Source organism: Lactuca sativa, chromosome 4, assembly GCF_002870075.4.
Source record: "Lactuca sativa cultivar Salinas chromosome 4, Lsat_Salinas_v11, whole genome shotgun sequence".
Classification (NCBI taxonomy): domain Eukaryota; kingdom Viridiplantae; phylum Streptophyta; class Magnoliopsida; order Asterales; family Asteraceae; genus Lactuca; species Lactuca sativa.
The window spans coordinates 24,695,795-24,709,682 of NC_056626.2; the positions used below are offsets into that span (position 1 = coordinate 24,695,795).

The 13,888-nt window shown below is 37.4% G+C and overlaps 2 protein-coding genes and 1 non-coding gene across 4 annotated transcripts; all 3 read right to left on the reverse strand.

Annotated features, from left to right (window-relative positions):
* Positions 1 to 626: 626 nt before the first annotated feature.
* On the reverse strand, positions 627 to 3,007 carry LOC111882043 (uncharacterized). 2 transcript variants are annotated; one of them, XM_023878413.3, is made up of 9 exons: positions 2,718 to 3,007; positions 2,466 to 2,600; positions 2,173 to 2,326; positions 1,981 to 2,087; positions 1,733 to 1,906; positions 1,506 to 1,646; positions 1,241 to 1,423; positions 1,078 to 1,149; positions 627 to 969 (listed from the first exon to the last, which is right to left on the reverse strand). In XM_023878413.3, exons 1-9 carry the CDS (start codon positions 2,850 to 2,852, stop codon positions 808 to 810), a joined length of 1,263 nt encoding a protein of 420 aa, XP_023734181.1. In that variant the 5' UTR covers positions 2,853 to 3,007; the 3' UTR covers positions 627 to 807. The 2 variants fall into 2 exon arrangements, with proteins under 2 accessions (XP_023734181.1, XP_023734182.1); XM_023878414.3 differs by having other exon boundaries at positions 1,981 to 2,109; positions 2,210 to 2,326; positions 2,718 to 3,004.
* A 247-nt stretch (positions 3,008 to 3,254) lies between these two features.
* On the reverse strand, positions 3,255 to 5,318 carry LOC111882047 (heavy metal-associated isoprenylated plant protein 37). Its single transcript, XM_023878418.3, has 3 exons — positions 5,205 to 5,318; positions 5,020 to 5,095; positions 3,255 to 4,506 (listed from the first exon to the last, which is right to left on the reverse strand). Exons 1-3 carry the CDS (start codon positions 5,241 to 5,243, stop codon positions 3,566 to 3,568), a joined length of 1,056 nt encoding a protein of 351 aa, XP_023734186.1. The 5' UTR covers positions 5,244 to 5,318; the 3' UTR covers positions 3,255 to 3,565.
* Positions 5,319 to 13,391: 8,073 nt separating this feature from the next.
* LOC111882049 (small nucleolar RNA R71) lies at positions 13,392 to 13,498 on the reverse strand. The gene has a single exon (XR_002847030.1). It is a non-coding gene; the product is annotated as a small nucleolar RNA R71 (small nucleolar RNA).
* Between the last annotated feature and the right edge of the window lie 390 nt (positions 13,499 to 13,888).

Sequence of the window (13,888 nt, forward strand, 5' to 3'; positions counted from 1 at the left end):
GGTTGTATTGTTATTATTTATATAATATAAAAGTTATTATTGCACAAGATCACATGATAAAAAGCTTTTCTACCTTGAAATTTCCTTCACATGAAAGGCAGGCTCCACTCAAATGTCAATGGTCCTGATTAAATGGTGCTTTAATGATGAACCACTTTTTAAGTTTGACTTTATTCGGTCAACGAGAGAAAGAGCAATTTCGAAACTACTCAAACCTTTTGACAACACTTTTAGTGATGAACCACTTTTTTTTTTTTACAATCAATTTTGAAATGTTCCAAAAGAAGTTGTATGACGTGCTTTGTGTTCTAATTTGGGTTAAATACAATAACATATTTCAATTTATTTGTTTATTATAGCATCCTACTTATTTTTTTACAATCAATTTTGAAAAAAAATACTCAATTATAGCAATATCATCCAAAAAAAACAAGACAACTTTCCATTGAAATAATCAAGTACATTTTTCAAGATACTATGCCCTAATAACAAAGTGCATACATGTCTTAATAAGAAAAGCTGAAAATACAATGTTGTAACAAAAAGAAATAAAAGTATGACACCTTATAAACAAACAAACTTTTACTACTGTTGAGAGAAATTTGAGAAACGAATAGTAAAAGATGTAAAGAACAAGCTATTTATAAATTTTATAGCCCCCAACTAACTCTAATCAATAATAATAGTACACAGTAAAAAAAATATACATCCCCCCTTCAAAACCTAGTACAAAACCTGTACTTTTTTTTAACAGAAAGGGCAATGAAGTAGTTACTTTCCAAAATAATATGAGTATAGAGTTGATAATCAAGCAAATATTCTAGAAGTTGAAGCTACACAAGCATTAGAAGGGATTAAGGAATTTGTGTTAATGTTCTTGATTTTGTCCCTTCTGAGTGAATTCGGATCAACTCCAGCCTTATGAGCTGCAACTACTCCTATAGCTTCCCAATAGTTTGAAACCTTCACCTTCAAAAACAAATAGAACTTACATTTATATGACATAGTCAATGCATTACTTTGACTTAACAAGAAACCTATATCATATGTAAAGATCATTGTCTTGTTTCAACATACCACATCAATTCCAAATTTATCAGGAGTGTCATTCAGCACAGTTTCATTCTCTTGCACACAAATAATCAGAGGCTGCAGCAGCATAATCATATCCATATTACATACAGAATAATTCAGAACAGTAACAAAAATAAAATAAATTTGTCATAAAAAAAGATTTGACCTTGTTTCTTTTATTTGCAAATGCAAGAACACCATCTCCTCCACATGCATCTGCTGGAAGAATGACACTATCAACATCACTTCCCACTACACAACCATTTCTTTGAGACTCATACTCATTAGTCAAATACTGTGGTGCATTAGATAAGCCAGCAAGCACACATGGCAAGAATGTATATCCCAACTGTTTCCAAAATCAAAACAAAAACCTTTTAGATGTATGTATGATTATATAAATGGGTACATATATACAAGTATCAACTCACTTCTTCAGCAGCAGATTTTGGACATAAAGACTTGGTGAGTGGAGGAGGTAATAGGGCAGGAGCATGTGCACAAGGGATCATGAAATTCTTCACAACCAGATGGCTTATAATGGCTTCCACTCCTGCCAGCAGATCGATTCCCTGGCTTATAAAACAGAATTTAGATACAAAATTTTAATTTGGGCATGTTCATGTGAAACAATTGTATGTTAATAACTTAATATTACCTTTCCTTGCCTATAATCATCCACATCTTCAATGTCATCATCTGGAAAACGAGCCACAACAGCAACAGCATTTATAGATCGATCACACAATGTTTCTACAGCTCTTAATAGGGAATCAGGATGTTTTATCCTCCCTGTTGCCTGTCCGTTCTTTGGATTCATCCACTTTTCCACCTGCAAGTTCTTAAACTTAAGATATATCCATGGAAACTCGATTCGTATTCAAATGGATATTGAACATTTCTCACCTCTAGAGGTGTGTCAGTGACAATATATTCAAGAACTGGTAAACCAAGTGATGCTCTTGTTGCATCAGCTACTTGAAGATGACGAATGCGTAGCTGTTCCTCAATTCCTGCATCAAGAACCAATCCCACCTGATTACACGAACAAAATCATGACAATGTAACCATATATTATGTAATGGCGTGTGTATTAACTCCATGGATGAAATAAATCGATAGTTTTGTAGGAAACCTTGTTCTGGTGAACAGGCTGTAGTGTCCATAAGCCTTCTGCAAATCTATCTAGAGCATAACCTTCTACGTACATGACATTTGGCATTGGCCAGTACAGCATTGCTGCATTAAGAACCTGTGAACGTTCAATTGTTACAGAAAATCTAGGGTTTGGAGGGAAGGGATAACCTAAATTCTAGCAGCTGTGAACAGAATCATCACACCACAACATTATCACAATTTGAAAAGGAAATACAGAGAAGCAGACAATATACGTTGGGATGAGAAATGACACAGTCGGCTACTGAAGCTAGGGTTCGAGCAACAGGTAAAGCATCACCGGCGTAACCTCCGATCGAAGCGCCAACTCCTGTTGGCACAATCAAAACGCTAGTGTATTGTCTCTTCCACTGCAACAAAACACAATATCTGAATATCTATCACAAACGCAAACGAAAATTCACACACATAATACGACCGCATATAAGAGGAAAGAGTGAGTGTATCTGGTGAAAGCTTCGACATACCTTGTTCGACAAATAAGAATTCGAACACGAGACTCGATATCGTCTGTGTTTTAAAATGTTACGTTCGTCGAAACGGATGGGGAGTTTCCCGCCAGCGGTGTTGAAGAACAGAGGAGTGTGGTTTTGAAGTAACATTATCGCCGGCCTGAGAAGATTCCGACGAGCCAGAGGAGGATAGCACAGGACTAAATTTAGGATTAGGGTAAGTTACACTTTGAATACTCGTTCTTTAACTTGAGAGCATTTCAATCCTTCATAATCTCATATCTATCTTTCCTACCCTAGTATTACACACCACATTGGCACATTATCTTTGTTATGATGCGAATATTTTACTTTATATCAATATTTTGGCATCTCATTCAGCGTGATTTATCAAACACTTCAATTAGCGTTGCATAATATTTACTTACTTGGAAACAAATTCATAGAGAAAACCACATGTTTGAACTTTGATGTTAAATATAGTTTTATAATCAACCTAGTTATATAAAATCAACTTTATCACGTTCTTATATCTAAACACGCTCAACATAATTAGACAAAGAAAGAGTTAATCCACATTTAATAATTTTTTGTTTACCAAACAAACAAAATCCGCTAAAGAGCAACAGATAAAATCACAATCTAAGTCGATGTGAGGTTCTTTCAAGATCCACCACCATAGATTGTTTACATCTTAAAGACTAAAACTTCATGTCAAATTAGACACAAGAACCACTTGTTTTTTCACAAGACTAAACTTGGCAACAAAAGATCCACCGACAACATCCACAAGTACATTAAATCAAACTTCTTTCACACAAATACTTTCTAAAAGGTCTAATCTTTTTTTCCCACTTTTGCCCTCACATGATTGAACAACTGCTTGTATTCTCATCACTCAACATGTTGCCACCACCATTAGTATTAGTGTAGTAGTAGCCATGACCATGAGGGGACTCATTGTAAGTGTAAGGGGCAGGATTGTAATTATAGTAGTAATAACCAGTGGTTGGTGGCATCATAGGTGACCTCTGATACATTGCTTGCCTGTTTTGCATGTTCATCATCATTGATGCAGCAGCGGCGGATGAGTTGTACTCTTGCTGATGCTGGTTGTACCCTAGCCCAAGCCCAAGCCCATTCATGTTATAGTTCATCATCTGTTGTTGACCACCGGTAGCCATTGCAAATCCACCGTTGTCGGGCGTTTCAAACCCTCCTCCACCACCACCACCGCCACTAACAAGATTGCTCATTATGGAGCTCACCTCATTTACCCTTTTCCCCTCATTCAAATTCTCGAAATTACCTTTTTGCCCTCCCACATTGACCTGAACTTTCTTGCCACTTCCATTGTTGGGTTGAGTTTTAGCTTTGGAATTCCTCGCATTATTGGCAGAATTTGCAGTTGATTCTTGCTGTTTTTGTTGTTGTTTCTGGTTCTGCCTCAAAACCCCCAATTGATTTGTTTTCCCTTTCAGAAACCTCAAATCCTCGTCGTCTTCAAATGGGTCATCATCTTCTCCGGAGGTCAAAGGCTGAAGCTTTGACTGTTTTTTCAAGGATTCAATGCTTTTGGTGAAATCGTCTTTCTGGGTTTTGTTTTTCTTGTCATCTTTCATGTTAGAACCCTTCTGATTTTGCTGATTTTGATTTTGACTTTGACTTTGACTTTGGTTGTTGTTTGACCAAATTTCGGCATGTTTACCAGCTTTCACAAGCTTCTTTATCAAAGTTGCTGAATCTACACTTCCTGAAATAGTCACCTTCTGCTGCTCTGCATCTATGCTCACTTGATACACACCTGCGACATTTACAGCCAATATTATACTGATTTGTACCTGGTGCATCAGAATTTGTACAAAAAAAGTCATATCTGAAAATCCCAAATCCGAAAAATTGCATTCATAACTTGTACATCATGCAATAGAGATGTACGTTCCTATGAATTTAGGAGCTTTGGCTCTGAGAAAAAAAAAGGTATAAGCAAATGTTACAAGATTTCTGTAAATTTCAATCTTTATCAAAATCCCACCACGTAAAACATTAGAACAATGTGATTCCTTTTCCCATAGCTGAAATACCCAAACTCTAAGCAAATGTGCAATCATCAATTGTACATTATGTACTGAAAGTTGTGTATTTCTCTCGATTTACAGATTTAAGCTCTGAAGAAGGGTTTTTTGCCATAGATTATATCACTAGAGCACCACATTTTGCATAAATTTTGAAACTTCACGAAAACCCATAACAAAATTTGCTAATTTATCACTAAAGACACAAATCTCAAGACTCAAGAGGAAGAAAGAGGAGCCACCTTCAATCCTCTGAAGGATTTTCTTCACTTTGTGCTTGCAACCCTCACAATGCAAGTTCACTCTCAGAATGCATGTCTGTTGAAACCAAAACAAAAATCAAAAATCAAAATATAGAAGGCATAAAGAACAAGAACATGAAGAAGTAAAAAACAAATTATAAAAGAAAAAAGAAAATGAGGTGGACCTGAATCTTGAGGAGCTTGAAGTCTTCATCTTTAGTCATCTCTTGAGTGAAGCTTTGGATACTGCAGACTAGCAGAAAGAAGGATACAAGAAGGCTAATGTAATGTAGCAGCAGCAGTCACTGAAAAGAGGGGTAAAAGTGGTAATTCAGAAAAAGTAAAATATGTACCTTTTTTTTTCAATACAAATACACATCACATAAACCTTAAGCTTTCTTGGAATATGAGAAAAGAGAAATTAATTTGTTAATTGCCAAAAGAGACCCTTTCTGTGTTTCTTGAGTTATGAACTACTCAGAGGTACTTTAAAAGAATCAAAAGAAAGAAGGCACTTATGGTTTATTTAGTTAACTACGTTTTCCAAAGCATTAATTCTTTAACTTGTGGGAAACATTTTGATTTATTTAATATTTTGGTACTCAAAAATTGGTAGGTTTCGAGACATGACAAGGGTTTATGTCCAAAATAAAGTTATATATTTGTTCCCATTTCGAATCGAGCTTCGACCATATTTGAAAATTAGGGTTAATAGATTAATAATTAAGTGAATATAAAGCCTAAAATCAGTGGTCTAACATGATGTTATACTTCAAAAACATCATAATTTGTCTACAGAACCAAAAAGTTAAGTCATGTGACACTAGAAAGTAGCCAGGCCTACCTATATATTCCCAAAAGAATGCACACATATGCTCTGATGAAGTAATGCCTATGTACTTTTAGTTAATTTTCGAAAAAGAAATCAATTGATAATTCTTATAAAAGTGTAAAATATCATTAGAATATTAGATTCTATCAAGTGTTGACTAAAAAGATTTTAAGTTATAACCATTAAGATGATAGTAATTTAAGTCAAACAATTGGCATGGTAGATAACTCCAAATTGGTTTCTACCAAAATAACTTGGCTGGATGTGGTGGTATCTGGTTTTTGATATCGATGTATTTGAATAATTTCGTAAAGCTTACAGAGATTCAAACAAGGAAAGAAACAATTTCGATTCCATAGTTGTTAGGTTGCTAGGAGTCGCCCGCCACCAAGGCTCACTAGGAAGATGAACACCGCCTCCTAGTGAGAGCTAGGGGCTCGCCAGTTTGAAGTCGCTACGTGCTTAACAAGAGAGAGAGGTTTGCATGAAACCTCATTTTCTTAAAAAAAAAAACATTGTTTACCCTTAAATTTCAAAATTCAATCCATTGCCTATAAATAAACACCCTTAATTCACCAAACAAAGATGTTTTCACTTAAGCCAAAACAAAACCCCACGAAGAAACAAAAAAAAATCTTTCAACCTTCCATCACTAAACCTTTCACCACCAAACCCTCAATCACCTTCTATCACCAACATTTTATCCACCTTTATTTGATCAACTTATTCATTCACCCACTAGTTACTATTATCCTATTATGACTCCACAAATGTATCCATTCAATTCGTACTCTTCTCGATTCCCATCTCAACCAATGCCATTTTACCAATCTTTTCAATTCCAATCTCAACCGTTGCAATTTTACCAATCTTTTCAATTCCAATCTCAAATATTGAGGAACCGGTGAAGTTTGTATCACAATGGGTACATGTCTAAAACAAAGGGAATTTTTAATTAGTACATGGTACGAAACAACTTGGCTCTTTAGAAAGTAAGTTGTGACTGGACCTTCTAAAAGATACAAACTCTCCCTACCAAAGTGGTGACATGGTAAAGTCCATTGTTTTTACATGGATTAAGCATATGAGAGTTCATTGTACTTTTCGATAGGTTGAATGGTATGTTAATCCTTTTCTTTGTATATAATTCTCTCCTGTACTTTTGCCTCCTAGCAACTTGCTAGGAGGTGTTTTTTTATTAATAATATTTGTCGGTTAGAAAAAAAACTAATTTTCAATCCCAATCAATACGTCGTCCAAATTTTGATCTTGACCTGTTTGAGTCAGTTCAAGAAACCCAACTTTTTTTTCCCAACCTCAACCCCAAACGAATTTTCAATCCCAACCACATTGCATACTCGTTTTCTAATTGATTCGTTTTCATGTTAGTTAAAAAACACGATATCGTGTGGTATCGTGTTACATAAAATATTGTCGTGATAGACAAAAACACAACACGATTGCCCGATTTACTACCCCTAGCTTTTGTGTGATTAGTCCTGTTTAAAAAAATGTCATCGGGCTCATTGTTTCAAAATCTATCACATTCGATCTTTATAATTTTTTATTAAGTCCAAGGTAAAAAGACTTTTTCCCCAAAAACAAAAAGCTAATAAATTTTTGTTATAAACTGTAAGGATCATTTTTGAAAATTATAATAAAACTGAAACAAAAAGGACCACAAGATTTTGAAAGCATAAGGACCATTATAAAAACGCATTTATGTCCTTATGGTTTCAATTCTCGCTTGACCTCAGTTGTGTGTGCTTACAGACAAAAATAACAAACAAACTTAAACCATAGTTGATAGCTTCAAAAATATATACACAAAAATGTACAATTGGAAAATATTTTTCTGACCTTCAAGTAAACAGGCATTTATAGACCAAATGATTGTTAAGATAAAAGCTACAAAAAGCTATCATTAGTAGATACCATCAGTTCTCACTGAACTTAATTACCAAACTTGTTTTGCTTTCTTCTTTCCATTCCATGTTTTTTGTTTTAAACGGTCAACAACTGTTGTGACATGCTCTTCAGGGAATGGAATGTTGGATGATGGATCAGACTTCAATGTTTTCCTGAGAACACAACATAGAAGGATCGTTAAAGGACGTCGAGTGTTCTCCCGGGACGTCACTCCGACAATCAAGTTAGTTTTCTCTCTCTCTCTCTCTCTCTCTCTCTCTCTCTCTCTCTCGAGAGAGAGAGAGAGAGAGAGAGAGAGAGAGAGAGAGAGAGTTTTAGGGTAAATTTCGTGAGGAAGAAGATGGATCCCTACCTTGAGTTAGAAGAGATCCTTTTATACCTGTTACTAACAGATCGTGGGGACCTTGTCCAGTGAGTGTTAGACGTGGCCTCCTCATGCTGGGAGTATTATGCCCACGCTAACTAACTTCTAGGCGACATCAGTTTTGGGCGTCACCTATGCTTTTTGTCACGCCCTGATTGGTCGTGAGTAAATGAGAAGATCACGGGGAATATTCTTTCCTCGTTAGAGAAAGTGAACAGTCACCTTGGTGCTCGCTCACTTAGGCCAAGACCGGGTATTGGCCAAGGTTCTGGCGTGATAACGTCTCAATTATGTTTTCCGTTATATTTAACGTGGTCGTACAAGGTAACGTTAACAAGTCCCTTAGACTAGTAGGCTTCTGTGTTAAAGACGTAGCAAAGTCATTATGGCGGGCTGCTACTGATAGCTTATGTGTTGTCAGAGCGAAATCGCCATTCTTCAGCAGTTTCATTATGAAAACGGTTCGCTACCCCTTTAGTGACATTTAAACCTCCGTCCTTCCTTACATTCCCTCCTTACCTTCTGCCTTTCTTTCTTTGTCTTCTTGCCCCAAAGAATCCTATCAACCTTTTCTTTGCACTCTTCAATGGCTAATGTATGTTCTTTGGGAAGAGATCTTACTGCTGAGGAGTGGGAATCTTTCCAGCGAATGACGGTACTACATACCCAGACGACCACATCGATAACTACGAGTGGACGATGACACCTCTTAATATGGATCGTTGCTTCACTTGTACTTATTTCCCCTGCACCTTAACGGGAAATGCAGGCAAATGGTTCAAGTCTCTAAGGTTGGGCATTATCTTGAGTTTTGAGCAGCTGAAATACATTTTCCTCAACAGCTTCATGCAGTTGAGGAAAGGAAAAGGGGACACCAACACTGTGATGACGTGTAAACAAAAAGAAGGAGAATCAATTCGTGACTATTACGATCAATTCACGCTAGCTACCTTGAATGTTACAGGACACGAAGAGTTCCTGGTAACAGGTGCCTCCGCCCAAGGTCTACTTCCCAGACCCCTATCAAGTAAGATGCAAGGAATAGTCCCTAGATCCGGGGACGAACTCAAGTTTTGTGTGGAAAAATACTTGTGACAAATCGGAGGGGAAAAGCGAAATGAGGCCAATCTCAAAGTTGTAGCTAACGCATATCTCAAATAGGAGGAAGCACCGTCCTGACCGAACTCAACCCAGTAGGAGAGACAGGATGGCAACCTACAGAGGCACAATCGCCACTCCAGGCACATGTCAAGGAGATATAGACCATTTAACAGGGATGATACAAGAGTGATCATAACGAGGTCCATGCAATCAACAAGACTCTAGCAAAGGAGAGCAAGGACAAGACCAAATTATGTGAGTAGTAGCAACCAAGCCAGACAATGGACGCGATGCCCAACAAGAAAGGAAGCAAGAAACCCAATTGTGTAGAAGCGAATGTTGCCAAAAGATGGAGGATCCACGGTGGAGGTCTACGGCAGCACAAGTGCTGGTCCACGAGTCCAGGAAAAGACAAAGAGATGTATTCAGTTGAACACCACATCCCCCCAACAAAAAGAAACGAGCGCTGACTTGAGGATGGCCCGGCCAAGATATGGAGCGAAAATCACGAAGCAAAGAAGCGCCTACCCGTGGGCAAGGGTACTAGCCTGGCCCACAATCGACGACCAAACCATGCCTATCCAAGGAGCGATTAGAGACTCGGAGAAGATATTGGTCGATGTCGAACGTGAACCAAAATCCCATGGAACGAAAGAGATAACCGCCTAGCACAACAAAAGTAGAGGCAGAGTGCCACTCATTTTTACAAGCAAGCCTTCCTATAGAAGAGAACAAACAAGGTCCTTTGATGAACTAGACAACACCCCAATTAACAGTGTGACACGCAAGGTCAACATGCGCGTAGAAAGCGCAGGTGGTACCCTTACCCGGCCATAAAGAGGCCCTTCCCACGGTCTTAGCAATCGTTGGGTCAAGAAGAAGGGAAAGTGCAAGCGCCTCCAGAACAGGAAAGACGAAATTCCACCCTCTCACGCTAGGCCCCGGTGGTAGAAACAATAGGAAATCCCAACCTGTCAATATCCACTGGCTACAAATGAGGAAAAAGCGCACAACCACGATGAGGTGGTCATAGCAGAACACTCAATGAAAAATAAAGTGGAGGCCGAGAAACAGGAGTATGGTCAAACTCCACATAGGATAACCATACTAGGTGCCAATGCAAAAACTGGGTGTGCGCCCTTATAATTAGACATTCAGATTCTATTGTTTCATGCTTTACTTCTTTTGTTTTTCTTAAGAGTTCATATAATTTGCATTTCGAAAGAGCTTTTCCAGAATTCTGTTTAAGAAATTGCAAAAAAGCCAAGTAAAGAGGTAGTGCATATTTTCCAAGTAGCAACAATGGTTGATCACCTACGCTACTTGAGCAAAATATATGCAAGGATGCAATCGTAGGTCTTAAAAGAGTCATAATCTTTACCTATAATGTGCCAATAACATCTCAGAGCAGAGAATGTAAAAATCCCAACTAATGACATAGAAAAAGGGGTACTAAACGATTCATAACCTTTCCCCTAATAATAGAACAGTAATAGGTCTTTAGGTGACGATCTCGACGAGTATGCAGGCAGCTAGATCTCAAAATATAGTCAAGAAAATTAACCAACACATCTTGATTTGACATAAAAAAAAGTCTTTACAATATACAAATCAATGCAATATGAGTCAAAAATAACAGCTATACGACGTCTGAAGCCCACATTAACCGATTAATGTGAGCCTTAGAATAAGGGAGTGTACGGAAAAGAATCACAGTATAAACATCGAATAACCTTAGCCTAAAGATACCAAAAGTCAATTCAATATATATATATATATATATATATATATATATATATATATATATATATTGATATGTGCATATTTAGTTCATATTAAGTGTAGATTTTTATTCATTTATTAGCTAAATTATTGCATTTTATGGACAAAAGGTACTTAAAAGTCTTTGAATTATGTTTTCAGTCCAAAAGTGAAGCTCGGAAGCAAAAAGGAAGCAGGAGAAGCGGTTGAGATTTTGAGAATGGAACAAAGAAGAAAAACACTAAAAATAACACCTACTCGGCGAGTAGGGTCGACAACTCGGCGAGTCCAAGCGAATATTCGAGAAGATAAAGACTCGGAAACCCAGAGACTTATCACAATATGGGGATTGAGAGATGGACTCGACGAGTCATTTCGCATATATAAAGATAACTCCTCAGAACGATGGGAGAGAATTCTGGAACGATTCTGGAGAGTTTAGCTACAATTAAGAAGTCAGAAAAACCCTAGAGGACGAAGATACAAGCTAGGGTCCAATTCTGAAGGAAGATTTGAGGCAAATTTCATCATTCTACTTAATCTTTTGTTTTGTCATTATGGTTAAACAATTAGAATCTATTTGTTTGCTGTTATTTACTTCAATCATGAGCTAAAACTTTTAGACTTCTGTTTGGGGATACAAAATTGATACTATGGTTTGATAATTGGTAGGATTAATTCTAAAGTGGTGATTTTTGTTATTTTAGCCTGCTAAAGAACCTTGTGTATGAATGATAATTAATTTTCTGTTAATAGGAAGGTAATTAAATAGCATGAACATCTTTTGATTATCAACCTCATATGCTATGTGACCACTTTGTCATATGTCTAGGATTAATGAACATGAAACTAGAGTTAATAAGAAAATTGAGTAAATTCATGTGCAAGCTTGTGCGATGACCATCAACAAGAAGTTAATTAAAGGACCAAATTAGTTAACTATTGCAAGTCTAAATTAACCCGAATAATTAATCTAATGAATTTAATTAAATTAGACAACTGACCACTGTTTAAGTTAGTTTATTTGCTAAGGAGTAGTGTAGTGAATGCGAATCTAGTCACTTGCATCGGTAACCAACAAAAGAATTAATCCATTGCACCACTACCTTGAAATCAACCATAGGATCAATTGAGTTGAACTAAACAGAAGTTCCTTCCCATTATTGAATCTAGTTAATTCTTTGTTTTTCTAAGTTTTAGATTAAGTAATAGTTCGCAAGTTTCTAGTCTTTTAAAACTAGAGAAAACCCCCTACTTATTAATTAATTTAGATAAAATTAGTTTTTAGTTTTAATTTACCGTTCCGTGTGTTCGATACCCTACTTATTTAACTATACCACAATTGATAGGTCCACTGCCTTTATGTGTTTATTTTATAATTAAAAGTAGGTTTAAAACTAAGTGAGTTTGCACACATCAAGTTTTTGGCGCTGTTGCCGGGGAACGATTCTAAAATTAACGTTAAATTCTAATTTAATCGATCCTTTGTGTGGGATTTATCTTACACAAAGTTAATTAAAAGGTGATTTAGTAAGTAGAATAAGTTGATAAAAATCTGTTTTTAAAATAACTAGAATTTTTTTTTCTGTTTTTGCCTTGAACTCGCCGAGTGCACTCGTGCCGACTCGGTGAGTACATCGTTGTTTACAGTTTTAATTTTTTATTTTATTTTTGTTCTTTTTACGCATTTTTTGTTTTGCTTACAGTTGTTTCATGACCCGAGGATCTGATACACCTCTGGTCCCTCCTCTTGAAGACCCGAAATCCGCACTAAGGAGGAGCAAAGGCAAAACCGTTGGAGAATCCACTTCTTCAAAGAACTCACCACTCAAAAATCTAAAGTCCGTTTTTAGCAAGAAGAGAAGCAGCAAATCAGGAGCATCCAGTGCCTCTTTGACAATCGGCGACCCAATTCAAGAAGACACCGAGTACGAGACCGAGGAAGAAGAAGAACCCACATACGAGCACGAATCCGAGTTTGAAGACGATTTAGCTATCGCTATAGCTAATATCGATGAAGTCCCCATGAGGGAATGGAAGAAGAGGATGCGCGATGACACCGGCCCGGGACTTGTGCAGCCCGCAATTCCCGCAACCGTTACTTTCGAGCTAAAAGGCCATATTCTCGCCCAACTCAAGGAGATTCCTTTTTATGGGAAAGACCACGAAGACGCCTACAAGCACTTGGATGAAGTAAATGATGTGGCTGACTACTTCAATGTACCAAATTTGCCTCGCAAGACCCAGCTACTTCGCATGCTTCCAGTCACGTTCAAGGGTGCTGCAAGGGATTGGCTCAAGTCACTTCCTCCCGGATCGGTCACCACGTGGGCCAAGATGAAAGAAGAATTCATAGACCACTTTTGCCTGCCTTCCAAAATAACTAAATTGAAGAAAGCCATCGCCAACTTCGAGCAACAACCCGGAGAATCCCTTTATGAAGCTTGGGAAAGGTACAAAGGTCTGCTTAGAAATTGCCCACACCATGACCTTAATAGCCAATAAAAGGTCTCCATTTTCTATGATGGAGTCAATGTCACCACAAGGCAATTGCTCGATTCTCAAGGCCCGCTCACGAAAAAGGCGCCCCCGGTAATCAAGGAGTTAATTGAAGAATTCTCTAAGCATTCTAGAGAATACCACAATCCAAGAAATGAAGTAAGTCGGGGGTAGTGAACTCGGCAAATGATAGCATGGCGCGGTGATAGCTAAGCTCGATAGTCTAGATAGAAGGATGACAAAAATGGATCAAACAATCCATGCTATTCGAGTTGGATGTGAGAATTGTAGAGGGCCCATCTCACAAAGGATTGTGATTTGGATGAAAATGGAAACAAGATGGCTCAAGTATTCTATTCAAGTGGCGATCGATACGACGAGAA